The 26683-nt window shown below is 58.6% G+C and overlaps 3 protein-coding genes across 8 annotated transcripts in view; 1 reads left to right on the forward strand and 2 right to left on the reverse strand.

Annotated features, from left to right (window-relative positions):
• Nucleotides 1-415: 415 nt before the first annotated feature.
• Nucleotides 416-2720, reverse strand: LOC102695837 (uncharacterized). Its single transcript, XM_015340935.2, has 2 exons — nucleotides 2593-2720; nucleotides 416-1314 (listed from the first exon to the last, which is right to left on the reverse strand). The coding sequence occupies exons 1-2, from the start codon at nucleotides 2681-2683 to the stop codon at nucleotides 503-505; spliced, it is 903 nt and encodes a 300-aa protein (XP_015196421.2). The 5' UTR covers nucleotides 2684-2720; the 3' UTR covers nucleotides 416-502.
• On the reverse strand, nucleotides 2691-9138 carry LOC138216032 (WD repeat-containing protein 87-like). Its single transcript, XM_069187595.1, has 6 exons — nucleotides 8985-9138; nucleotides 8554-8742; nucleotides 5395-7435; nucleotides 4252-5080; nucleotides 3185-3339; nucleotides 2691-2797 (listed from the first exon to the last, which is right to left on the reverse strand). The coding sequence occupies exons 1-6, from the start codon at nucleotides 9051-9053 to the stop codon at nucleotides 2691-2693; spliced, it is 3390 nt and encodes a 1129-aa protein (XP_069043696.1). The 5' UTR covers nucleotides 9054-9138.
• The window catches only part of sipa1l3 (signal-induced proliferation-associated 1 like 3), a 49778-nt gene continuing 31087 nt past the window's right edge, over nucleotides 7993-26683 (forward strand). For 2 of the 6 annotated variants that reach the window (XM_069187819.1, XM_069187826.1), the window contains exon 1: nucleotides 12618-12780. The gene's annotated coding sequence lies outside the window, so the exon portion shown is untranslated. Of the gene's footprint in view, nucleotides 8357-9212; nucleotides 9367-9553; nucleotides 11287-12617; nucleotides 12781-13243; nucleotides 13704-13838; nucleotides 14238-26683 lie in introns of those variants that run through there. The other 4 variants (XM_069187822.1, XM_069187820.1, XM_069187823.1 and 1 more) reach the window with 4 other exon arrangements.

The following is a 26683-nucleotide window of genomic DNA, read 5'->3' on the forward strand; positions in this document are numbered from 1 at the left end:
GGAGAGAGAGGAGAGAGAGGGAGAGGAGATGGAGGAGAGGAAGGGAGAGGAGAGAGAGGAGAGAGGAGGAGGGAGAGGGGAGAGAGGAGAAGGGGGGAGAGAGAGAGAGAGGAGCAAGGCCCTTAACCCCAGCTGCTCCAGGGGCGCCGTATAAATGGTGCCGAGGCCCCACTGCAGTCTGTCTCACCTTCACTAAGCACCACGACCACCACCCTCATCATCATCATCATCATGCCTTCCTGCCCCAGTTCCTACCCTGTCCTCGGCTCTGTGTGGTGGTAGGTGAGGAGGAGGAGGAGAAACGGCTATTTGCCCCAGGCCCATGTCTGCTGAAACCCCGCCTCTGCCCCGCTGGGGTCAGCAGCTCCACCTGATGGAGGATCTTATGATCTTCAACCCAATCACCCGCGTCATCTGCGTCTCGACCTTTTTCTTTATTCTGCTCAGGTAAGTAAGGCTCATCTCCTCTGCTCTGGCGTACATAAAGCACTCTGGGGGGTCCCTACCGCGCGGCGCGGCGCGGCGCGGGCGTGAGGGGGGGCAGCCGCAGCGGGGGCAGGTCCTGCAGCGCCCCGCCCTGCCCGCTCGCCCAGTCCAGCTCCAGGCGGCCGTAGTCGCTCTCCCCCTCGGGGTCCAGGGTGAGGACGCTGAGGCGCCAGGGCAGGGGCAGCTCGTGCTGGAAGCGGGCCGGGGGTCTCTCCCGGGGGTCTCGCAGGCCCACCTTCCACAGCACCCTCTGCCCCGGCGTGGGGTCCTGAGCTGGCGGCCGGAGAGGGGGCGGCCTTGGGGGGGCGCGGGAGACTGTGGGCACCGAGTCCAAAGACCAGCCTGCCCCTTTCTGCACTTTCGGGGAGCGGAAGCCGTAGCGGGAGATGAGTTTGTACAAGCTGTCCCTCCAGGTCTCGGGGTCCCCCTCCTGACCCCCCCACCTGAGACACGAGGGTCCGGCCCGGCTGCCCTGGGGCCAGGCTGCATCGCACGGGGTGGGCGGCGGGGCAGCCTTCACCCTCCCGCCCTCCTCTTCCTCGCCCTCCTCCCGCGGGGACGGCAGGGCCCGCCGCCGCCGGGACCGCACCCTGGTGACGTAGACGCGCAGCGCCGTGGGGTCGTCGCCCAGGCCGCCCTGGCAGGGCAGGGGGGCCGGCCCAGCACGAGCCTCCCGGACGCCCTCCTCCCTCCTGCGCCCGCGCCTCTGGGTGCGGGCAGGACTCTTAACCCGAGTCGAGGTGTCATCTTTAGTCACTGCCCGGCCCCTGGGTGCCGTCCGGACTGGCTGTGGGGCAGCCTTCCAGCCTGCGCCCGAGTCTGCTCGTCCTGAGGCGAAGAGAGAGGAAGCAGACAGTTACAGCCCTGTCACCCTACAGCTCCGCAGGGTGAGCCTGGCCAGTACCTGGATGGGAGACTCCTGGGAAAGCTAAGGCTGCTGCTGCAAGAGGTGTTAGTGGGGCCAGCAGGGGGCGCTCACGCTGTGGTCTGTGTGGGTCCTAATGCTCCAGTATAGTGACGAGGACACTAGACTGTAAAAAGGTGCTATCCTTCGTATGAGACATAAAACCGAGGTCCTGACTCCCTGAGGTCATTAAAAATCACATCATCCAGGTGGGGCTGCACACTGGTGGTGGTGGAGGGGATCCCCATTACCTGTAAAGTGCTTTGAGTGGAGTGTCCAGAAAACTGCTATGTAAGTGTGAGGAATTAATTCATTAAAAACAACAGCATTGTTTTCCGATCTGCTGCACTCTTCCCATCGGAAGGATCCCAGGCCGCTGTGCAGGGAAGGAGAGACGTGCCTTATCCCTCTCCCTCCAGCGCCACTCGGCCAACACGGCCCAGACCGCAGCGAACAGAGCGACTGCAGTCACAGCTCCTCACGGGTCAGCTGGCAGAGAGCACTTCTCCTTCGCTCACACAGGAACAGAGGGGCCGTGTGTGACGGCTCTCCGGCTTCAAGCTGAATTCCGAGCTGTCTCTCGGGACAGTTCCACTCTCTTCCCCTTGCTCCCATTACAATTGCGGGTCTTTTTCCTCCGCGGTCCTCCTCACAGGACCTCTCTGGGACTTCCCTTTACAGACGAGGGATTCCTGCCACAAGCGCAGCTCGTCTTTTCCCCCCCTGCTCTAGAAATACAGACACGCAGGCCTTGGGCTCTGAGCGTCCCCTCACTACCTGCGTTCAGAAACAAACTGGCAGCTGCTGTGTTTCTAAATGCAGGAGCTGGCACTGCCAACTCCTGAATTCAGGGCAAAACAATTAGGTTACCTTTTTTTTTAGTTGTAGGAGAACGGGTGTTTAAGGGAGCCCAGTCTGCTTTGGTTTTAAAGGTTAAGCAAGGGGTAAAAGGAGGCTCCGCCTCTGCAGCAATGTGATCCACTTCAGATCTTACAGGCTACCTGTGGCAGAATTGTGTAGGCAGACGTGTTTTCATTGATAGAATCTGGCACAAGAACCCAGCTGCCAGCAAATCCTGAAGTGGATCAGACTGCCGTGAAACAGGAGTCTTAACGTGTCATTCCTGCAGCGTGTGACCGGGCTGTGGAGCAGAGCTGGCGGTCAGCTCAACTGACAAAGGAGGAAGAAGGCTGGCGCTGTACCTTGCTCCTCTCTGGGGACGCTCGTCGTGTCTCCGGGGATGTCCACTGTAAGATGAGCACAGAGATTCACGGGTTTGTGAATGCAGCCCATTTCCACCTCATAGCAACATGCGGCGGGGCTCAACACCGCCCCCTGCCCTCTCCAGAATCTCACTGCTTCTGCCCGCCTCTCGGCTTGCCTGCTTGCCCTCGTGTCCCATGATGCCTGATGATGACAGGCAAAACAACACGTCTGTCTCAAGGGACTCCTCCTTTAAAGGAAGTGGTAGACTCTGGAGGTGAAGGCATACTCTTTTGCCAGTGCTAATCAGCTCAGTTTACAAGCCCCCGTCCAGCCCCAAGTCAGGGCCGTTGAACACTTATCAATTGCATGACGTCCTCTATGGAAGGTGTGATCACGTGAGAGAGGTCTCAGGCTAAAGGAGAGGCACACAAAGCTCAGATTCGCACTTGGGGGATGTGGGCATTGATCCTGCTGCCTCTCGCCTGCTAAGCAAGCGCTCTACCATGTGAGCTAATCTCTACCATGTGGTGCACTAACTCATTTCAGGCATGTCGGGGCGCTGGCGGAGTGAGGGGGGGACCGGGGTACCTGAGAGGATTCGGCTGGAGGTCCGATCCGGGGCATCTGTGGGTGAGGCTGCCCGCTCCGAGGGCGCGAGGCCAGCGTCCTGGGGCACTGCCAGCTCCAGCTGCTCCGTCAGGTTGTCCTGGACCTGCTGCAGCAGCTGGGAGGGGAACGGGGGTCTGTGGGGATGGAGTGGGCAGAGTGGGCCTTCATGAGAGGGGCGCCGGCTGTTTTCCTCCACCGCTAAACCAGGGATCTAATCCCGTCCGGCCCCAGCTCGTCTTCGCTTCTCTTGTCTTAAAGGGGAACTGCCGTCCCCAACATCTCCGTAACAAAATCAAGTCATTGACAGCATAGAACAAAAATTAACACATTTTGAATTAGCCACAAAATCATGGACTCTGTGAAAGTACTGTAAGTCGCCATGTTGTTGCAAACCGCTGGGAGAGATCGCAAGAAGCCCTTCCTGCTCGCTAGTCACTGTCATGACTAATGAAGATGCGAAGTACGAGCGAGTGGTACAGCAGACATTTCACTGCAGAAATGTTCCATCGTGATAGCATGAGAGTTAACAAGGTACGCCGTGTTTGTCGGCAAAAACGATCTTGAATTAGAGAGCAGAATTTCTATTGGATTAAAAGAGGCATTCTCAAGCCTGCTTGTTTACAGTGTAATAGTGCCACGTTCTGAATTGCGGAACATGGTGCTGCGTGTACCTGGAAAATTTTGGCTATTTCATGATGTAAATTGGAGGTTTTACAAATTACTTGATGATGACGTTTTACTTTTAGTGTGGTATGAAATGCCCTTATCAATGCTGATTCTTCCCAACCCTGAAATATTATAGTAGCAGTTCCCCTTTAAGGTTTGTGGAGGTGTGCATGTGTGGCCAAGAGACACCGTGGTTTCATCTGGGCCAGGCTGCAGGATCTGCACCTCTCGTTCCGGGAATTCGGGCTTTGAATACATTTGCATGTTTTGTAGCATTAACGTGTGTGCAGTGCTAAACAGAAAGGCTGCTCTCCTTCCTGCAGCCTGCAAGCCTGTAAAACAGGAACTGGCCCTGCGACAGGTGAGCCTGCTGCACTTACAGCGCAGTCCGCATGGTCTCCAGCCTCCTCAGCAGCACGGCCTTCTCTGAGATCATGGCCGCCTTGCTCAGGAGCTGCCTGACCAGCGCGCGCACGGCCGCCTGGGGGTCCAGCAGGGCCCGGGCCTGGTGAGGCAGGACGCTGGCGGAGAGCAAGGAGAGCAGGTCCAGGCTCCTCCAGCCCTCCAGGCGCCGCCAGTCGGGCTCCTCCGGCTGGGTGTGGCCCAGCAGGCTGGCCTGCACGCGGTCCCGCAGGTGCGGGGGGATGGCGTAGGCCTGGCAGAGCCTCAGCAGGGCCGAGGCGCACCTCTGGTACACGGAGACGCAGGACTGAGCCATGCAGCGCAGCAGAGCGCCGACGACGCTCTCCAGATCGATCACCTGGGGCTTCGTGGACAGCCAGGGACTGTTGGCGATCTGAGTCAGCAGGTCTTCCTCCACTGGAAGCTCCAGTTCCAGTCCCTGGACCTCGATCCCCGGGCCTGGCCTGGCGCCCTTCCTCCCCTTCAGAGCCTGCTCTCTCCTCTTCCTCTTGCTGTCACCCAGGAGCAGGGTGTCCGAGGACTCAGAGCGGGTCTCCCGGAGATCCTGCAGGTGCCTGAGGAAGGACCTGGACTCCTCCCTGTCCGGGTCAGGGGTGTCCCCGTCTCGACGGCCCCAGCCCCGGATCACCGAGTTGGGGATGAAGCCATCTGGGGCGATGGGCCATTCTGGGAGAACGGGGGTCATGCAGGGAGTCTGGGGCTGGGGTTGGCTGGTTGGCAGCACGATGCTCCCCAGTACAGCCTCCTCCCCGACCGGGGCCTGCCCAGCTGGCTCTGGGACGACTCCTGAAAGAGAGAGGCAGGGGGCGCTGTGGGGCAGCTAGAGGAGAGGAAACCCGTGAACAGCCTTCAGAGCTTTTTCCTCCTGTGTTGTCGTTGTGATAAGGTAAAGATGTGGCTCTAGTAGTAGATGGCACAGGTGAGGAAAAAGGAAATTGTTCGTTTTTTTCTGCTGAGTTGAAGCACGAATCGAAAGCTGGGCTGGGGTTTGTTTTGAAACATGTCGTGAAACATCTCGACAAACAAAGCCGCCCCCAGGCTGTGCCAAAGGGGGGTTAAGGCCTGGAGGGAGGGGGGGCAGTAAAGGTAACGGGACAAACCTGGTCTGGAGTCCGGCTCCCGGGCAGTGCCAGTCTTCGGCGACGCCTGCGCTTCCTTCTGCCTCTGCAGGCTGATCCTGGATCTCTTCCGGGGCCTTTCCGGCTTGCTGCTGATGCCAGGGCCGACAGGCGCCGGCTCCGCACCGGGCCGGGGCGCCGCGTCGCCCCCCAGGGATTCGAGGTGGTACCTGGGCAGGACGGTCACCTGGGCGTCCTCAAGGGGGACGGGGCGGAAGGGCAGGGGGTCTTCCACGGCGTCGTCCTGCCCCTCCTGCCCCAGCAGGGCGCCCAGGTAGCGGGGGGGCAGGAAGCGGAGGCTGGGGAGGAGGTAGGTGTTGCCGTTGACGTTGGCCAGCAGGTCGCCCCTGGGGTTGGCAAAGCACACCTGGCTCAGCCGCGCCCCCAGGGTGATTTCGGCCAGGAGGGTGGCGGCCGAGTCCCACAGCTCGACGGTGCCCTCCGGCCCCGCCGTCACCACCAGCCCCAGGGCCGCACAGTAGTCCAGCGAGGCGATCGGGGGGGCGCCGGCCCGCTCCGGCTCCACGGCCCGGCCCGTCGGCCCGAGGAACAGCAGGGCGTGGTCGCGGGTCACCGCGCAGACCTGCCCCGGCAGCAGCCGGGTGTAGAGGAGCGGGCGCGAGCAGCGGATCCGCGCCAGCGGGAGGAGGTCCGCGCGGCGCCGCCCCCAGCGGACCCGCCACAGGCTGAGCAGGTGGTCCGTGCCGTAGCAGCACAGCTGGGCCTGCCGCCCCCCCGGCAGGCTGCTCATCTGCACCACGGCGCCGTCGTGGGCCTTCCGCGCCAGGGCGTGGCGCCGGGGGGGCGACAGCAGCGAGACCCTGCCGTTCCTGTGCCCGCCGAGGACCAGGCAGGGCTCGCCGGGCGAGGTCACCGCCTCCAGGCACAGCACCCCGTCCTCGCGCTCCCCGGACGTGGACAGGAAGTGCTTGGCCGGGCACGGGCACCTCGTGGTGTCCAGCACCAGGACGTCGGCCGAGCCCGTCGCCACGAACAGCTCTTCCCGACCGGGGTCGTAGGCGTAGTCCAGGGCCTCCTCCAGCAGCAGGAAGGGCCAGGAGAGGAGGACCATCTGCCCGGTGACGGGGCACAGGAGCCGGATGCCGCCGTCCTGGGTGACCGCCAGCAGCCGGGCGCGCCCCGGCCCGCACTGCACCCGGGAGATCCGCCGCAGCGGGCAGCCGGTGGCGTTGAAGAGGCGGCAGATGCCCGGCAGGCTCCAGACGGAGAAGGCGCAGGGGGAGGCGCACACGAAGCGGTCCTCGCCCAGGGGCAGCATCTGCGCCACGCCGGCCGGCTCGGCCAGCAGCTGGCGCAGCAGCTCGCCGGCGCGGCTCCACTCCCTGACCCAGCCGTCCGCCGAGGCCGTGAGGCAGGTGCCGGCGGCGGGGGGCAGCAGCAGGCCGGTCACGGCGCGGGCGTGCGCGCGGAACTCCTGCAGCAGGCCGCGCGTGTCCCAGCTCCACACCTGCACGCAGCCGGCCGAGTCCCCGGTGTACAGGTGCCGCTGGGCTGCGCAGGGGGCGCAGCACAGCAGGGTGCCGCGGCTGGCGCCCGCGAAGGCCCGCGTCTCCTGCTTGGTGAGGCAGTCGAAGGCCCGGACGGCGGCGCCGCAGAGGGCGAACAGCGAGAGAGACTGCCCCTCGGTGGCCAGGCCGCGGACGAAGGTGTCCCGCCGCAGGGAGCAGCAGCTCCAGTCCAGCAGGCGCGTCACCCCGATCGGCTGCTGCGGGCGGGGCCAGAAGCCCCAGAAGGCGATGAGCCCCACGCCGCCGGTGACGACCTCGCCCGTCTCCTGGCTGTAGTGCATGCTGGTGACGGAGCCAGGGCAGGCCGCCCGCTGCAGGAGCCCCACCTGCTGCTTGAGGTCTCCGTACAGGCGCAGCGCCACGTCGCTGCAGTACCCCACGAACAGCCGCTGGCCGGGCACGAACAGCAGCCGCTCCACCAGGTAGCCCCCCTCCAGCGGGAAGCTGCCGAACCGCGACATCTCCCTCTCCTCGGTCTCCACCCAGGCCTCCATCTGCAGCAGACCGACAGGCGTGCAGGGGGTTGCAGGGAGCAGCTGCCTCGCCCCCGCGCGGGTCGTGTGTCAGGGCCCAGCTGCTGGGCGCTGCTGTGTTTGAGCCGGCTCCGTCGTGGGCTTGGTGTTGTGCAAAGCAAGCGCCATCGTTCCAAGGTGTCTTGTTGATGGGATATGGGATGACTGTTTTTTCACCAGCTAGTGGGATGCTTCTTCGAGAGTAAATGAGGTGTTTCTAGTTGACAGACGATTAATGGATTTCAAAGGGGTGAAGATGAGATTGTGTCATAACTGCAATCTGCAGGTGCAGGAGTCCCAGGATATATGCTGTGTCTGGATGATTCAATAATAATAATTATAATCATGATAATAATAATAATAATAATAATAATAATTGCATTTGTTGATTCAGGGCTTGTCATCTCGAAGGATCTCAGAGCACTTGAGATTAGGGGAGTAGAGAATTTAGGAGTAACTTTAGGGATTCTTTACTCATTACTGCTCTGACCAAGCAGTCAGGACCCCAGTTTAACACCTCCCTCCTACAGGACAGTGTCCCCCTGTGACCTTCCTGCTGCTCCCGAGGAAGGAGCGCCACCTGCTGGTCCACCTGCACCACCTGCCTGGTCTCCCCCCCAGCTCTCACATCCCTCCGCCCAGTCCGACAGCTGAGATGGGGCTGCAGGAGGGTGGAGCTGCTGAGAGACAGTTTCTCTATTTCCTACCCCTGTGCTACAAGAGGAGAATCGGAGAGCACCCCTTCCTGCCCCGCGGTCACGGCCGGAGGCCAGACCTCGTCTCGCGGTGCAGGGAGACGCACCAGCGTCGGCAGGCGAGAACGGCAGGGAGGAGCACCTCCTGTCTTGTGTTGGGGTGAACAGGACACAGACGGCGAAGGGCTGTGACGGACGTGTGTATTAAGTGTGTATTTCTTTACCGAGAGAGTAAAAACTCTCTGCCTGCACAACGGACACTGTCTACCAGTACCACGTCCGCCACACAACCCGGAGCCCAAGACAGAGCACACTCAAACACCTGTTTCTTGTAGTAGGCCCTGCTCAACACGGTTAATTATACGGTTAATTATACCCCGCGTTCCAGCGGCAGCGCGCGCTTACCCGGTGCTGCTCCAGCGCGTGCCCCCACAGGAAGCCCACGGCCACGCGGCTGTAGCTGGAGCTGTGCACGGCCAGGCAGCGCAGGTAGCCCGGGGCGCAGCTGCCGCGGAACGTCATCGCCGGGCTGGCGTCCAGGAACACCGCCTCCTCCTCCTCCTCCTCGTCCGGCCACCCCGAGGTGTCGCGCGCCTGTCGGGGGTACAAGCACTCAAACCTGGGGCACTCTCTCGCGCCGCAAACCCGCGTCGCTTCGCGGGGTCTGCGCTCGGGGTTGTGTAAAATTCACACTCGTGACAGCCGTGGCTGCAGGGCAGGTCGCTTCGTGGGGGATCAGAAGCGCGTTGAGACGCGCGTGGAGATCGGCCCGGCAAGGCAGCCAGCGGTTACCCCGTTTCCGCACCCGTCTGTCACGCGTGGATCCCCAGCCTTACCCGAGACGCCTGTATCTTCTGTTTTATCTGCGGAAAGAGCGATTTCCACTCGGGGACGATTCTCTTCATGTTGGCCACCCCACCCGAGATAACAGCTCCGAGGCTCTGCGCTCTGTCGCGCTGTTCTCTGGAATCCGCCGTGGGCGAACCGAGTTCGTCACAATAACACAACGACAAGAACTGCTTTTGAAAAATGCACCTTTTTAATTAATTCGGAAACAGAAGACCGGCGCGGTGTTTTTTTTCTCTTTCCGCGAGTCCACGCTGTGTTCCGCTGATTCCCCCCGTGATTTTTCACGGCTCAGTATTTTAATGCTGCACAGGTGCCACGCGAGGGCGCAGTGGACCAGGAGCAGAAGCTGAGGGCCCACAGGCCGATCCAGTAATTAATTACAGTCCACTGCAGGACCTGTGTTTCATTCATTATATGTCCTGTATGGAATAACTATATCATATTAGAATCAATACACTCTCGCATTTATATGCTATATATGTCATCATTTACTTGTGTCAACATTTACACGATTTACTCGTGGAATGTTTGCAATCATTGTACAATGACGTTTCAGAGTCTGCTCCTGAAGACACACCTGGAAGAGTCCTGCTCTTGTAGACACTTGGACGAGTCTGCTCCTGAAGAAACACCTGGAAGAGTCCTGCTTCAGTAGACACACCTGGAAGAGTCCTGCTCCTGAAGACACACCTGGAAGAGTCTGCTCCTGAAGACACCTGGAAGAGTCCTGCTCCTGTAGACACTTGGACGAGTCTGCTCCTGTACATACCTGAGTCTGCTCCTGAAGAAACATCTGGAAGAGTCTGCTCCTGAAGACATACCTGGAAGAGTCCTGCTTCAAAAGACACACCTGGAAGAGTCCTGCTCTCACACACTTTCTGTGCTTTACGCTTTCCAGTCTCTTCTGAAGAAACAGCACCATGCTTGTGTTTTTCACCTGAGCGCATGTGGGTTCAAGGTTGCACATGGCTGCACGTGGAGAAGAGGAAGAGGGATGGAATGGAAAGAGCCTGTCAGTGTGGGTCCTCAGAAACGTCCTGGAACCTGGTGACCTAGATTGGACCCTGTTCTAAATGAAGTCTTGCTGATGATGTTTTACCATCACACACCTTTGCCTGAAATGAAATGTTTGTGTTGCACATGAGATTTAAATGTTACAGGATGTTCTGGACAAAAGACCTTTTTCATAGAATAATAACTTCGGTCCTGTATTTCACACTCTGCCGTCCCACTTCCTCTGGACCCCCTGATGTTATCTGTGTTATTATCTCTGGACCCTAATGTCCTGTTTGCTTCTCTGATTGCTCCCCTGCGGTCTGCAGAAGATGAAAACAGTTTCTGCACTGAACCATCCGTACGGGGGTCTGCAGTGAGCCATCTGTTTTGTGCTGCCCTGGGGCAGTTGTTTCTCCAGATCGGGGCTCTGGGCACGAAGGCCCAGCTGTATCAGGAGGAGAGCATTGCTCAGAGTGTGCTCACTGACCCGTTAATTCCCGTTAAGACGCTGGGCCGCTGACTTGCCCGCGTGCGCGGTTCTCTTTCCCCATGCAGGACGAGAGACGAGTACTGCTCTGGTCCTCACTGTGCCCGGAGCAGCGCTGTCCTGTTGGTGCAGCACGGACTGTGCTCAAGGTGTTTTTATTTTAAAAGACAGTTTTAACAAAGGGCCGCTCAGGGATGCAGCGGAGGCCTGGGTGAATGGCTTCTGTCTTCAGGCCAGGCGGCAGCCTGTGAGGGGCTTTTGCTTTGCTCAGCTGGTGCTCGTGTGTACGTGCCTGAGCCCCAGGGTGGCATGGCTCTGGCTGGTGGGGGGGCCTTCTCCCGTCCTGGCAAAGCTGCCCCCCCCCACACCGGCCCAGGGCAGCAGGGTTATTTCCGGCTGACAGCTCGGTGGGAATTTGCAAGTGTACATGACTGAGCACGGGGAGGCGGGTGGGCTGACAGCCCTCTGAACTGATGCGTCCGGACAGGGAGGCTAATCCGGCAGACACAGACATCAGCAGGGAGCGGGCCGGACCGGAGCTCCGGGACACGGACTGTCTGCCCGCTCACCCCCCCCACTCGCACGACCCACCCTCCCAGCTCCTGGGCAACAGGGCCACTCGGCGCTGATTCCGAAACCGGGCTCACCCTCAGCGCGCTCGGACCTGCAGGTCAGCCTGGAGTCGATCGCCGCAGCTGAGGCACCCTGGCGGCTGTGCTGGGGGTCAGGGCGACTGGCCTACCCCGAGCCTGTGACCTTCACACCCGAGGGAAACGGCCCTGCGGGGGCAACGGAACTGTTGGCAGGTGAGCGGCTTGTAAATATAGCGTTGTTCTTGAGACGAGCGCACTCATCCCTTCTGACACACCCAGGAAGAACAACAGCACAACCTCTCTCTGCCTCTGTCATCAGCGCTCCGACGTCGCTCCCTGCCCCAGATCAGACTTTAAGCAGCTGTTTATTGACTTTTTTTAATTGCTGCGTGCTCGCCGTTTTACACTCCTGAATTCTAATCCTTTACCGTGACTGGCCCATGATGCTCTGCTCCCTGTAATTGCGGTGCCCTGGGCAGGGGCTAGGACACGTGCGATGGCAGCAGGTCGGGTGAGGGGAGACGGCGCGCTGTTCGGGCAGCCGCCTGCTCCCTGCCGGACGGTCTCCAAGGCGAGGGTCTGTCCCGGGACCAGCAGGCAGGGTGGCAGTGAGTCAGCAGTGCAGCCTCAGTGAGAGACACCTGCCAGTCAGGAGCTCTGTGTACAGAAGGTTTGCAGTCTAGTGACAGGTGGTACCTGGCTGGTTATGGTCTTGTTGTAATGATCTTTAAATAATTGCTTACACTTATATAGCGCTTTTCTGGACACTCCACTCAAAGCGCTTTACGGGTAATGGGGACTCCCCTCCACCACCACCAGTGTGCAGCCCCACCTGGATGATGCTCCAGTACTCTCCCCACACACCAGCTCTCAGTGGGGAGGAGAGCAGAGTGATGGTGCCAGTTCAGAGATGGGGATTATTAGGAGGCCAAGGCTGGTAAGGGCGAGGGGGAAATTTGGCCAGGACACTGGGATAACACCCTTACTCTTTTCATCTGATGGATGGCACCTTTTTTCTTACAGTATAGTGTCCTCATCGCTATGCTGAGCCCACACAGACTGCAGGGCGAGATTCCCCTACAGGTTCCACTAACACCTCTTCCAGTAGAACCCTTAGTTTTTCCCAGGAGGTCTCCCATCCAGGTACTGGCCAGGCCCACACCTGCTGAGCTCCCAGTGGGAGATATGGCTGCTGGCTTGTTCTGTTCACAAGGGTTTCCTTCTGGCTCTGCAGTTTCCTCCTGCAGTTCAAATACGGACCAGCAGGTGTTAGTGTGTCTGTGTCTGCCCTGTGATGGAATGGGGACCCATCCAAGTTGCACCCTGCCTTGTGCCCATTTCTTGTTGGGATAGGCTCCGGCTTCTCCCGCGACCCTGAGCTGGATGAACTGGTTAGAAAATGGATAGAGATGGGTGGAGAATACGGATTAACTGCCCTTAAACTTTTTGGAAATGCTGTAGTCATGCAGCTATAGGGAGGCAAGAGAATGGGTGCCCTCTAGCGGAGGTCCGGTGTACTGCAGGCCGGTGGCTGTGGTGCGCACAGGCGCAGTGCAGACTCGCTGGAGAGGGAGAAGGCTCTCTGGTTACGGAGCGGCTGGTCTGTGTTTCAAGCCGCGATAACACGAGCAAACTGGAATTTCTACCTGACGGGCTGACAGATTTTTAACTGGATTACACGTTTAAGGACCGAGGGGAGCTTTGACGGTAAGCTTGCAGACGTCGGGCGTGCTTTAAGTTGGGATAATGTATTCTTTTCTGAACTGTGATAGTAGCAGCAGTGTGAACAAACTCAAGCGCACACACTCAGTTCGTTAGGTTTTTTCTTACTAGGTATTTGTCGAACTTTATGATATGTTCATTCTTTTTTCAGTTCCACCTTATCGATCAACATGACTGGGCGTTTCTGTGTAACTTTGCACTTATTTCGTTTCCTCCTTTCAATAGTCTGTTCTTTTAAAATGCCTTTTTTTCCCTATTTTATTATACTGGTCCTTCCTGATCTGTTCGATAGCATTGAGCAGGCGCTGTGTATTTTGGCATCCTGGGGCTTGTAGTTTTTGACCGCCCGGTTTCATTGTCTTGGCAACGGGTGCTTCCGCTTCGTCGAACTACACATCCCATGGGACAGTGCTGCTGCGCTTGCCATATGTCATTTCTACTTGGCAATGTAAATAGCGAGTTTTCAATCATTGGTAAAGTAAGGACGGTCGGAAGTGAAGGAGTGTATGTGGCGGAGTGCGTGTTTAACGAGGCTTGAAGAGAACAAAGTTTCGCTAACGCGTATGAAGATGTGGAACTGAGCGTAAACATTCAGTGGATTTCGCAGGAGTGTGTGGGTTGCCTGACCTGAAACGTGTCGGTAGCTTTCTCACGGGATAGCCCCCTCGCTGCCACCGCCTGCGGCTGACATGCAAACCGCTGGGCTAATGACACAAATGCGGGGCCCGGGGCGGCCGGCCGGCACGGTGCCGTGACTAGCTCGTGTCGCCGGGCTGGGCTCGGAGTTCCGAACCGCCTCGCCCGCGCCGGGTCCGGGCTCGGTTCTGCAGGCTGTGAAGAAGGAGGAAGAGGAGGGGGCAAGGGCAAGGCGCGCGATCCGACTACCTGTCAGGCGGCGCGGGAGGAAGGTGTGTGTGGGGTGGGGTGGGGTTGGACCAGGCGCGTGAACAGGGCTCGCCACGCCACGCCACGCCACGGGAGCCCGGGACTCGCCCAGAGGTCCCGGTTCGCCGCCGGGGCTTGTGGCGGGCGGGCGGGCGAGCCGGTCCTGGGAAGAGCGGCGAGGAGCTAACGCCGGGAGTGCTGTCTGTGCCGGCGTGTCGCTCTGCATTTGTCACGCTGAGCCCCCCCGACTTCCGACCTTCACCTCGAGGAAATAACACGCCACATCCTAAAATAGGTCCTATCTGATAATACGCTGGAGGTCCGGCAGGAGAACTTGAACATTAAGTGCATTTGTCACTAGCAATCGCGCCAGCTTTGCCATACTTTTCGCTCGGAGACCGATTCCAGCGTTTTAGTTTTTTTTTTGTTTTTAAGGCGTTTGTTTCTTGTGGTTGTGATCCGTGGTCTTCTCCATTTTCATTTCACGCTACGCGAAAATCCGACTCCTCTGTCAAAATACCATAATTGCAGCATCAGGAGACTCAGCGCCTCGCATGGTGAGCCCCTCGGAAACGCTTTAGTGTTAAACTTAAAACGGACTCTGGAGAACAGTTCAGAAAGGTTACAGTGGGCGAGAGGAGTTCGGTGATTAGTTAAGCAACCTGTGGGGCAAAATGGCACAAACAGCACATAGAAATGCAGGAGCTCTTTCCTCGCTGCCCTGGTTGAGCGCAGGCTCCCGGGACTGTCCGGGCACTGCGGCCAGTGTCCAGCTGTCCAGCTGCGGAGGGGGTAACACAGATGCCAGGCCTGGTGTATCGCGCCGAGCGGCCCCGCTGGGCACGCGATGAGCTGCACAGGGCACAGCACCAAGCACGGAACCGAGGGGGCACAAACACCGCAGCAGCTTCCCAAAGGGCCCAGCGGCTCGGCGCAACTCGGGTTCAAATCCAAGAGGGTCCTTCGGTTGTGCTGGGGCGGCGTGGCGTGGCGCAGGGACTGGAGATGGGTTAGAGAGGCACTCAGCACCACTCTCGATAAGAAAGGCCCCCTCACGCTCAGTCCCCTGTGGCTCTGAATGGGGCCCGGTGCGGTGCCGTTCCCTCTGGTTCTCCCCTCAGCTGGTTCTGTCCTGACCGGGCCGGAGGACCTGGCTCCGCTCGGCTCTGTAGGTGAAGGGGGTCTACAGAGACCCGCGGGCTCGGCGCCGCTGGATGCCGCCCCCCCTGCCTCATGCAAGCTCGGAGGAAACTGGGCCCCCAGATGCGGGCCCGTCCTGGTACCCGGGCCGGGGGCAGAGCTCGGAGGCTCTTTCCTCTGCTGCCTCCCGTTCGGCCCCCCTGGTGCTGCTGCAGGGAGAAACCCCTCAGCTGGGTTCCCCGTCGGCTGGCCCGCCTGCCCCTCTTACTCCCTTCCTGCGGCCCGGCAGAACGCGGGCAGAACCGGCCAGCAGAACCGGCTTGAAGCCGCGAGGGAGGAAGAGGAGGAGGCGGACAGGCGGTGAGACGTCAGAGGAAGGAGAACCTGAAGCGGCACTCCTGAGTCTCCAGCCCAGTGTTTGATCCGGATTGTCCTTCTGGCTGTTGGCTGGTTTGTTTTCATTCAGGAAGAGACGGCTAATTAGTCTTTGGAATTTCGCCTGAAGGGTGTACCCCTGCAGGGCTGTTTCTACTGTTTTGGGTTTTTTTCCCCAGTTTTCCATGGGAGACGAATGTCAACTAACAAGAATTTAATGATCTGGAAGCTTCTAATAGAGCCTTCATAGCTCTGGGGCGGGGAGGTCAGAGGTCACCCGCGCTTGTGTTTTGGAAGCGTGACTTTTCTCACAGAAAGTGCTTGTTGCCCCAGCAAGTGTGGAAAAACAGGTCGGGGAGTTTATTTCTGACGCTGCTTAATGTGGCTCATCCACCCTGTCTGTCCAGGAGGCGAGGCCAGTCCGGGCTTTCTGGGGGATGCGATCCAGGAGCTGGTCACCAGTGACCCCCCTCCGTCTCCCACTGACTCCACAGTCATGATGGGGGGACCGTTTTCTAGCAAGAGTCAAGGGTCAAGGGTCAGGGGGCTTCTGATGCTGAAAGGAAAGAGGTTCAGGACTTGCTTCTTCCAGAGGTCTCTTCTGCGTTTGCGGCCGACAGTGACCCGTCCTGTGGTGTTGTAGTTCGGGGCGTCTGATCTGCGCTGCAGTGCCAATCTCTGTGTGTAGCGCTCGCTGTTGCGCTCCGACTCCGAGTTTGTTCAGAACTTCTCCAGGAAGTTCTCCAGGAAGCCAGGCAGAGTCTTAAGTAAATACAGTGCTGCCCCGTTGTCTGTGTTCAGCGCCAGACCCCTCTCAGCTGCGCTCCACGATGGGGATCCAGCCCGAGCCCTGAAAGGTCTGGCCCGTCTGCAGCCCTGGAGCGCAGCCTGTCTCTGTCGCTCCTTTCCTGGGGTTCCCAGCTGCGGGTCGGGGTTCTGTGCGAAGTGCTGGGCTGGTCCAGCCGGGCACTGGTGCAGACCAGCAGGGTGAGGGCACGGCATGGCCCGAGGGGAGGAGATGGGCGGCTGAGGGCTGTTGGAAAGGTCGGGGGGGTTAATCGGCGCCAGCCCCCCGTTCAGCCAGGGCCTCCCAGCCTGGCACCTGTCCTGCCTGCGGTACCGGTTCTGCTCGGGCGGGGTGTCCCGGATCAGTACTGCTTCTGCTGGGGCGAGAGAGAGAGTGTCTCCTGAGCTCTCAGACACGAGCTGCTCTTCCTCAGGACTCCTCTGATGGCAGGCGTGTGTGCGCCGCGGAGCCTGACAAGCAGCCCTGCTCCTCTCGTGCGACAGGGAGGTGGGGGAAGAGGAAGAGCCAGGCTGGGGGGCAGGAGAGAGGGCTCTCGCCTCGCAGCGCTGCTTGTAAAACTGCTCGATCTGTCTGACTTCCATCCTACAAAGGGCTCCTTTGATGAGCCAGCCGTCGCGGGGAGAGAGAGGGAGCGAGCTGCAGATTAAAAGACATGGGTGGACTTTAACCCACTGCCAGGGGAAGGCAGCTGGCCGGCAGCCAGAGTTGGTAGGTTACTGCTAAGCCTCCAGCTCAGCTGCGCTCTGTAGTTTCGCCCAGAGTTTTTTTTTCTGTTGACTTTTTCATTTGAACTCGCAGTGAAAGGGAACGCGTTTAACGCAGCGGCGCGCTCGGGCTCGCCTGCCGCTTGAGCTGGGCTAATAATAACAACAACAGTCGGAGTATTCCAGTGTTGTGCCTTTTGTGAACCCATTTCCGAACGCTTTCCAATAAAACAAGGCAAGGGCTATGGAATGTGTCACTTAGACGCACAAGAGCTGTGCAAGGATTTTGGCTTCTCTGGACCCCTGAGATCTCTGCTTATCGTATTTACCTTGCTGATAAGATCATAAGTCAGGTTAGGAACAGGAGCAGGCCATCGTGCCAGTTGTCTGGGCGCCAGGTTGTTGTTCCTAGGTTCTTGCCTGGCTGTTTCTTGAAGGACATCTAGGACTGGAAGGACTGGGCTTTGGCACCTCCCCTTGGAATCTTGTTCCAGGCTCCCGCCACCCTTTGTGTAAAGGTCCTCCTTTTTGCAGTCGGAAGCTCACACCTTCTTGAGCTGTGAACAGGAGTTAAGGGGGTGTCCTGTCGGCCTCAGCCAGCTCTTCCACAGTTCGGCTGGCTTTGTTTGTGTTCTCTGTCTGTATGGTTTCCTAACCAGTTGTCTTTGGGTGCCTCATTCTTAGTTCGCTAGGAAGACCTCTGGAAAAAATGCTTTGAGCACTAATTCATTTAAGGAGACAGAGGATCTGCAGCTGCAGGTCGGCCGGGCAGGAGCTCAAAGAGGATCAAACAGGGAAATCAGAGGCAAAAGAAAGTCACAAGTCAGGTGACGGGAACTAAGCCCAAATCTAGCATTGAATCTAAAACCTTGCTTGGTGAAAAAGGATGTTTCAAATATTTTGATCTCCTGTTGTCCAGTTACATTTATTTTCCGCTCAGGAAAAAAAAGGCAAATGTCCAGTTGCTTGATCATCATCCCTTTTTTCCAGTTGGGATGTCTTTAAGATGATTCTTTTTTTCATTGCCTTTTCTCTTGTATGGGAAATTCAGATTTTGTGCGGTGTCAAGAGACGCTGTCCTGATGTGCGCTGCGGGCGGAGGGCCTGTCTCTTCCTGTTAGCCTGCTGGAGGTGGCGTGTGCCTGCTGGATCTGTGTGGACGAGCGGCTCTTGCCTGTTTATTTTGTGGAGGGAGATGTTGTCTGTAAACAGTTTCTGACAGTTCCCTGTTAAAAGGGGAGTCGTCCTCAAGATGCCTGCTGATGCTGCGTGGCACCGAGAGGAGACCCGGTCTTGCTGGGTGGCAGGGATGAATAGACCCGGGTCGTGGTGCGCTGGGAATCAGAGAGGCCTGCATCCCGGAAGGTGAATCCAGTGCCCGCCCTCCCACCGCGGCACGGCACAGCCCTCCTGTCCACCCTCCATGACCCCCGGGGTGCCCAGGCTGTCGCACCCCCCTCACCCTGTCTGTCAGCCGTCACCGAGCCAGACTCCGGGGTCCCCCTGCGTTAAAGACACCGGGGTCTGCAGGCAGTTTCTCTCGGATGGGGGGCTTCTGGCTGCCGCGGCTGGGTTTGACGTGGCCTCTTGGCGCCCGTCTCGTGTCCGGGGACTCGTGCGGCCCCACGCGTAGTCGAGCGTCACCTGTCCGCCACTTCCTGGCGCTTTGGTCCTGCTGGGAACGGCGGGCGTGTTTCACCTCAGGAAACGCCGGACGGGCGATCACGTTTCGAGTCGCCCTCCTGCCCCCTCATCTGGGGATCCCCGCGCCCGAGAAAGGTTATTTAGTCTTTGCCTTGATCGGCGCATATTTTCGTGGAGCTTCGGAGGCAGCAGGACGAGAGGAAAGCCTCTCTGAGCAATGAGCTGATGTGATCCACCAGGTGGGGTGCGATTCTGAAGGCCAGTCGTGTGCCAGGGGGGACCTGGACTTCCTTCCCGCGGCAGGCTGTCCTCACAGGGGAGGGTACCTGCCCACGCCTCATCCGCCAGAGCTCCCTCTGCCATCACGCGAGGGCCTCAGGCTGGAGGGTCCAGTGTGCAGGGAAGGCAGGGCGCCACCTGCTGGTCTTGACTCTCCAGCGCTGCCTCTCCCCGCTGAGCCCGGCTGAGAGCTGACCAGGCCGGGGACCGAGGTGGCTGGGCCGCCGGTGGAACCGCAGCTCTCCGGTTGGTGCCCGCTGGGCTGCTCTTTCACCGCCGGCTGGCACCGGCGCTGGCACACGGCCTCCTTCTCCGGCTGCGGGGCCGGGTGTCGCTGGCGGCCGGCCTGACGCCGGGCATTGTTCCCGAGAGCGTGGGCTCGTCCGGCTGGAAAACGCCATCTGGCAGGGCCGGCTCTTGAACAGGCATTTGGTGTCGTTTTTATTTCAGGGCACAGTCCTGTAATGTGATATTTGTTGTGCACACAGCTCACGTTAAATATGCAGTAGGTTTCATGTTGTTTTTCACCAGAGAGACTTGAAGCAAAACTCCTCTCAGGTTCAAGAGCAGGACAGGGAACTGAACCTGCGTACAGAAGAGCACAGGGAGACCCTAGACGTTGTTGAATGAACACCCTCCAGGAGTCTTTAAATCAAATTAAATTGTTTGGCAATGGCAATCTTAAAGCTTGTTTCATACATCTTCCACAAGCATCACCTGAAGAACTGTTCCAGGAATAGAAAAGCTGCTAAACAAATTAAGAAAGAGCACTGTCTGGCTCGGGGTGAGGATGCATAGTGATCTCCCTAGAGCCAGTGACCAGAGAGCTCTGTCTGCATCAGGGAGCACAGTGTCTCCCTAGAGCCAGTGACCAGAGAGCTCTGTCTGCATCAGGGAGCACAGTGTCTCCCTAGAGCCAGTGACCAGAGAGCTCTGTCTGCATCAGGGAGGACAGTGTCTCCCTAGAGCCAGTGACCAGAGAGCTCTGTCTGCATCAGGGAGCACAGTGTCTCCCTAGAGCCAGTGACCAGAGAGCTCTGTCTGCATCAGGGAGCACAGTGTCTTCCTAGAGCCAGTGACCAGAGAGCTCTGTCTGCATCAGGGAGCACAGTGTCGCTCTAGAGCCAGTGACCAGAGAGCTCTGTCTGCATCAGGGATCACAGTGTCTCCCTGGAGCCAGTGACCAGAGAGCTCTGTCTGCATCAGGGAGCACAGTGTCTCCCTAGAGCCAGTGACCAGAGAGCTCTGTCTGCATCAGGGAGCACAGTGTCTCCCTAGAGCCAGTGACCAGAGAGCTCTGTCTGCATCAGGGAGCACAGTGTCTCCCTAGAGCCAGTGACCAGAGAGCTCTGTCTGCATCAGGGAGCACAGTGTCTCCCTAGAGCCAGTGACCAGAGAGCTCTGTCTGCATCAGAGAGCAGTGTCTCCATAGAGCTGGTTTGCATCAGGGATCTGATTATCTGATTAGATCAGGGATTAGATCTGACAGGTAGGGTGGAGCTGTACCAGTTGAGTCAGCAACTCTGTTATTTTTTTATTTTCAAGCCATGCGACACTGCAGCTTCTCTAGGGTTTGGGCTCGAATTCTGCAGGCCCAGTCCCTGCCTGTGCGGCTCTTAGGGTTGTCACGCACCCTAAGACTGGGAGCTTCTTCCGATCTGATTCTGACCACGTGCCGGCACCTAGTGTCTCCAGCCATCCCCGCGGGATCCTGGCTCCTCTGCCTGCCCTGCCCCCCTGTCTGCACCGGCCCCCCAGCGCCTGGTTAGCTTTCCAAGCCTGTTGCTTCTGGGTGGTTTGCACATCTCACTGCGGCTCTGTCTGCAAGCCGTTTGGAGGAAGGAGCACGTCGGCTGCTCACCTAGAGTCCCAGTCCGGCTGTCGGTTGAGTGCGACTCTGGATCCCGTGCTGAGACTGGGGAAAGCAGAGATGCACGAGCTGGACCAGAGGCTCAGTGTCTGGGGACTCAGGGCAATGTGGGACCTGAGAGCTCTGTGGAGTATATATTCAGATGTCAAAGCATCTGCTTCAGAGCTCTTAAACATGCAGGAATAATGATGATGGTGATCTCTGTGGTCGGCCTGTTAGTGCTGCTTCCTCACAGCTCAGTCCCGGGTTCAATTCCAGCCCGGGGTACCTCCTGTGTGGAGTTTGTGTGCCCTCCCTGGTTCTCCGTGTGTTTTCTCCTGGCGCTCCAGAATCCTTCTACCTCGGAGTCATTTTGGCTAACCGGTGGTGGAGTTCCCTGACGTCTCTAAATAGGACCCACGTCCCGGGTCCCTGTGCTCCCTGTGCTCCCTCTGGGAATGGCTCCTGGGAAGCTGTGGCATCCTCGTCGCGGGAGGAGGGCTCACCAAGAGGATTTTGGGGGTCAGTCAGTCATGATCCACCGGAAGTGCTCAGCAGAGGGAAGCCAGTTTGCCCTCCACACCGGATTGACTCGAAGTCATCGCGGCTCTGCTGCGCTCCAAACCCGCCGGCTCCGGAGCCGCTCCAGCCCTTGCCCTGGGCCGCGGGGCGGCAGAACCGGCTGTCCCGGGGCTTGTCTAGTCGTTAGCGTCACAGCTGCGCTCTCGCGAGTCAGCCGGGGCCCCAGGGGCCCCCACAGCGGGTTCTCACGAGAGCTGCGGGAAGCTGCGTGTCTTCAGCCTGTCTGCCTCTCTGATCGGAGAATCTCCCAGATTCTCTTTCTCCCAGAGGAAGAGGTGTTACCCCAGGTCACAGTCCTGCTTGGGGAAGGCCTGCCGACAGAGAGCGTCATGCGCCACGCGGGACAGATTGCTCAGCGCTGAGGAAGAAGCCAGCTGCCTGGAAGGCATTCCTCCTGGACCTTTCCTGGACGGAGCGGAAGGGAGCAGAGAGCCTGTGGTCATGTTAATAATAATAATAAAAAACACTTTGTTATATAGCGCCTTTAAAGGTGGCTTCTCAGAGCACTTTACAGAATGACAACAACAATAAATAAAAAGAATACACAAGATAAGACACAATTACAATATACAGAGGAGACCGTGGATGGTGGTACTAAGAGAAGCAGAGGGGTGAAGAATGGAACCAGTGAAGTAAAGGCTCTTCTAAAGAAGAGGGGTTTGAGTCTGGATTTGAAGGAGTTTAGAGAAGGTGACTCTCTGATATCCTTGGGGAGAGAGTTCCAGAACTTGGGGGCATAACAGGAGAAGGCCCTGTCACCCCTACAATGTAGACGGGCTTGGGGGACAGTAAGGAGAGCAGAGTTAAAAGAGGTGGGAGTAGGGCGATAATAGTTCAGACAGGTACTGAGGTGCCAAGGCATGCAGAGCCTTATAGGTGAGCATGAGGATTTTAAAGTCTACACGGAATTTGACCGGAAGCCAGTGCAAGGACTCCAGGACTGGAGTAATGTGAACACTTGCACTAGACCTGGTCAGGATTCTGGCTGCCGAATTGTGGACATACTACAGTTTGTTCAGAGTAGATTTAGATACCCCAGCGAGTAGAGCATTACAGTAGTCAATTTGAGAGAACACAAATGTGTTGATCAGCTTTTCAGCCACAGTTAGTGATAGCACAGGGCGTAGTCTAGCGATATTTCTGAGGTGAAAAAAAAGATGTTTTGACAATATGCCGCGCATGTGGGTTGGATGTTGAGCCAGAATCGAATATATAGCCCCAAGGTTATATGTTGGACGTTGGACTCCCTTGCTCTGCCCAGAACTAGTGTGCTGGGCTGATGCTCGGTGTGATTGCATCCCCATCCGTACCTCTCCGGTTTGCAGAAAAGAAGCCAAAGTGCTTTGTGACAATGAGCGTTAGTAGAGGCTGGGGTCTGGATGCCTGTTCTCTTCCAGATTTTGTATATTCCTGTATCAAATCCCTGGGTCAGTTTGTGCTCTGACACTGTCTCAGGTGATTAGAAGTCCAGTTGGCCAAAAGGCTCTTGTAACCTGAACACGTTTTAATGGGCTGGGGTCTGCAGTGTTGCTGGGCTCACCTTCTTGCTGAAGTTGCAGTTTCATTTGAACCGATGCTCTTTGGGCTCTCACAGGCCCGAAGTGAACAGGGTTTGACTTCAGGTGAGTAAAGGGGCTGAACTGGTTGGATCGGATCAGTATTCAAGTGTAGTTTTGACATGACTTATGAACGGGGACCTCTGTTGAGTTTTGATCTGGTGTAGAGCACAGCAGTGCCTGCAGGCTGGGGCAGGCAGGGGGTGTCAGGCTTGGACTGGGGTAGGGCTCGGATTGATGGCTTTTCTCGTATGGTGTAGTGTGGGGGGGGGGCAGTGTAGTTTCTGCAGAGCGTTGTAGTGTGAGAGTGAGCTGGGCAGGTGTACCAGGAGCTCCTCGCTGTGGTCCTAGCTATGAAATCTGATGTGCGCTCTGTTCTCTGTGCTGGGAGCGCTGTGCTGTTCTGCCTTGTGTGCTTTGTGCAGAGAGCTCTGTCCTATGAGCTTGGCATAGTGGTTTGTTCTGTGCTCTGTGCAGTGTGCTGTGTGCTCTGGGCAGCATGCCGAGCGCTGGGAGCGATGCGCTGTGCTGCGTTAGCGCGCTGAGCAGGTGTGCTGTGGGTGGCTGCCTGGCTCATGTCTGCCGACTGGCAGGTAAACACCAGCGCTGGCCTCTGCACACACTCACACACTCCCACGGCTGGCAAGCGGCGACGGCGCTGTGAGATGGGACACTGCTCTCCACTGGCGGGTCTCTGTCCCTGAGCTGGGGTTGGCATCGGTGCGCTGAGCCCCCACTTTGCAGCTCCAGGAACACTTGTGGGGAAACTGAAGGAGACTGTGAGCTGGAGGAGTTTAGTTCAGTTTCTCCCCGGTTTTGAGGCTCACAAAACCAGAAAAGGTCCCTAATTGAATTCTTAAGGCGTGTGTGAGACATGTGGGAGCTTTTCATGTTTTCTGTTTGACCAGAAAGTGAAGGGGGCGTCTGTTAAAAGATCTCTGAGGGCACAGGGACAGAGTGTCCTTTCGACATTAAAATGAAATCCTGTGTGTCGTGTCCTGGAAGAAGGAAAGGCAGAGTTTTGTTTGAGTCCTGGTTGCTCGTGTGGCAGGGATGGCTCAGATGCCAGGGTAGTAGCTGGCGTTGCTGTACTGATGCCCGGCTGGGTCGGGTCGGGTCAGGCCTCTGGGCTTGGAAACCCCTTATCCCTAATCCTCCTGCGCCGGGATCTTCTGGAGCGTCACCTGACGGAGTGTTTAAGCCGTGGAAGAGCAGACGGGGAACTGGGCTTTGATTTCCTTCTGTGTTGTCTTTTGGGTTTCATCCCCGCGCGGGAGCCAGTGTTTGGGGTTCACTCTGCGTTCGTCCTCCTGGAGGAAATCGCCCCCTTATCCCCCCTCCCCCACCCAGGGGCTACAGAGTGTGTGGGGCTGGCGGCGCCGGTCTCTTCGCGGACCTGTGGGGTGACTCATGATCCTGGGGGTGCCTGAACCCGCGCCCCGGTGTCTGTCCAGCTGGAATCCGGCCGCTGTCGGTTGTTTCATCGTCCCACGGGGCTTCTCTCGCCGGGCGCAGGGGAGGTGGTGAGGTGGACCCCTCGGACACGCGTCGCGCCCGAAATAGGAGAGTTTCCTTCTCGGGGAGCGTGCTGCTCCAGCAGTTCTGAAGCTGCAGCCTCCCTGCTCCCTGCTCTCTTCTCCAGGGAGGATGTGTCTGAATCCAAACCACAAAGGGCCGGACTTCTCCTCTGCTGCGCTCTTCTCCTGCGTTTGGAAAGTGTTTAGTCGGAGAAGGAGGTTTGCACTCGGAGGGCAGGGCGTGCTGGTCGAGTCTCCTCTCTGTGTCTTGCCTGGTGGGGCCGCGCGCCCCGTCTCTCTCTCGGCCCCCAGCTGGGAAGGGGGGCGCGGCAGCCGGGGTCGCTGGCGCGCCGAGGGGCTCGGCAGCTCCGCTCCGCCGTCTCGGCCCGGAGTTGCCGACTCAGGCAAATCTGCGCGCTGTGGCGGAGTCCCGAGCGAGCCTCAAAGCCACAGGAAGACCGCAGGAGGAGCTCGCCCGGCACACAAATGACAGCAGCACATTCTTCTTGTGGAAGCTGTGGCTTCCTGTCTCTCTGGGCTGGACAGGCGCAGCGCTGGAGCGGCAGCAGAGAGCGGTCTGAAAGGACTGTGTGTTTCAGCTTTTTCCAGTGCCCCCTTCCTTTTCTCTGCAGCACAATGCGCCACGCATTTATTTTTAAACCGCATTCTTCGTGGTGCAGGCGTCCCGGAGGGGGCTGGGAACAAGGCCTGGGAGCCAGCGAGCGCAGCAGACTCCGGCGGGGAGCTGGGCCTTGCGAGAACAGGAGGGACCGTTCCAAGTCTGCGCTGGAGAAGACCCTGCGGTTCTGTCCTTTTCCGAAGTTAATCAGGATGGAGCGGCGCTGAGCGCTCCGGCCCTCCTCTGGATGATCAGCCGGCAGATGTTTCGGGGAGGCAGCTGTTTCCTGTGATTGTTGTCTCCAGACGCAGTTGAACGATTTGTCCTGTGATCAGGGCAGACTGAAGGAAGGGGCGATTCCTCTAGATTCGTTCCCCGGTCTCTAACCTCCTAAAGCCACGGGCCCCTCTCCCAGCTGGCCGTGCCCAGTGGCCTGCAGGACACTTCTCTGTTCTGCCACCTGTGCTGCCCTGTTCCTTCTCTGGGGAGCTGTCCCCTCACGCGATGATCAGGGAATGGGGCGGGAGGAGTTCATGTGTGTGACGAGCTCCCCCCTCGCTGTGTGTGAGCGAGCCCGTCCGAGGGGCAGGGCGCGGTGGGCGCTCGTCCCAGGGATGAATCGCAGCCTGTGGCCCCCCCATACACAAGCCGCGCGCGTGCACTTTGACCTTGTCGGTGAGCGTGCCCAGTGACCAGGGGGCGAGGCAGATGGGAAACTGCTGTCTGTCTCCAGTACAGGCCCCAGCGAGGAACTCAGTGGGCAGAAACTCCGCCGTGTCTATGCTGGGCTCGTGCACAAGCAGGGACTTCCACGGATGCTGCAGGGAGGAGGTCTTTGCAGAGGTTCCTCTCATGAAGAGTAATGTGTCACTATGGTCTCTTTTCCCTTAGCTTTTATTTCTCGTTCCTTGGGGCCGGCTGGCCTCTGGGCCCTCTGCTCGACACGGCAAGCCCCTTGGGGAGCGATCGAAGAGCGTGGGGGCTGCTGCTAGCAGCTCTGCGGCAGTGCGCGCCCCCATTCCCCTGCCGGAGGTCCCCGATTACAGCACCTCACTTCCCAGCGAGCCGCGCAGCCCAGCCCCTGAGTGGCTCCAGATCACGTTTCCCCGGGACAAAGGCAGGGTATGAAGAGAGGCTTATATTCCCAGAGCTCCCTGCAGTTAGAAGTGGTTTTCTTGTTGCTGGTTATGCCAGCCAAGTCTCTGCACTGGGGGGGGAGAGGGGGGACAGAGGGGGGGGGGGGGAGAGATAGTGTGCTGTGTTTCCCAGAGAAAGAGTATTCTTTGGGGGTGGATCCTTGCTTTTTTGGAAAGAATCCCGTGGTTTTTTCCCCTTGTGGACTCCTGTCTGTAGAATCACCTGTGTTCAGCATTTATTCACTCCACCTGCATGCTGATTTCTGAGTGCTCCCTCCTCATCTCCTCCGTGCCCACCTTCCTTCTCGTGCTGCCAGGCCGGCTGGGGTTCGCCTGCCAGGCCCTCCTCCGTCTCGCCGGCGGGGCGTGTCGAATCCGAGCGTCCGGGAGAGGTGCGCTTCTGTAGGGTGGCCCCATGCGGCGGGCCGTCCGCGTTCCTTAGTTCTGCTGGGCTGGCCTGGTGTCCGATGCCCTCGGTGGTGCATGCAGGCCAGGGGCAGGCGGTGGGGGGTGTGTGTGACTGCAGCGGGGGCGCGGGGCGCAGGGCGCAGGGTGAGCCCTCTACCAGACGGCCGGTTTTCAATGGTGCCATTGAGGAGGCAGAGAGCCGGGCAGGAGCCGGAGCCTGTGAGTCCCCTTTGTTCTGCAGGGAGTTTCTTTCAGCCCCACCCCCAGCACTCCTGCGGCTCGTTCCCATGGTGCCTCTGTGTGTGCGTGAGTGCCGCTCGGGGAGGGGCTGGAGGCTTTGTCCCCACAGAGCCCCTGCTGTCGTGGTGGAAGCTTGGCGAAGTCTG

The sequence above is a fragment of the Lepisosteus oculatus genome, chromosome 3 (assembly GCF_040954835.1).
Source record: "Lepisosteus oculatus isolate fLepOcu1 chromosome 3, fLepOcu1.hap2, whole genome shotgun sequence".
In the NCBI taxonomy this organism is placed as follows: domain Eukaryota; kingdom Metazoa; phylum Chordata; class Actinopteri; order Semionotiformes; family Lepisosteidae; genus Lepisosteus; species Lepisosteus oculatus.

Coding starts and splice junctions, on each gene's coding strand:
- LOC102695837 (XM_015340935.2), bottom strand. CDS start 2,683: ATGGGCTGCATTCACAAACCCGTGAATCTCTGTGCTCATCTTACAGTG. Junction 1,315..2,592: donor CGTCCCCAGAGAGGAGCAAG/GTACAGCGCCAG, acceptor TCTTCGCCTCAG/GACGAGCAGACTCGGGCGCA.
- LOC138216032 (XM_069187595.1), bottom strand. CDS start 9,053: ATGAAGAGAATCGTCCCCGAGTGGAAATCGCTCTTTCCGCAGATAAAA. Junction 3,340..4,251: donor GAGACCATGCGGACTGCGCT/GTAAGTGCAGCA, acceptor CCATCCCCACAG/ACCCCCGTTCCCCTCCCAGC. Junction 2,798..3,184: donor CTCCAGCCGAATCCTCTCAG/GTACCCCGGTCC, acceptor TGTCATCATCAG/GCATCATGGGACACGAGGGC.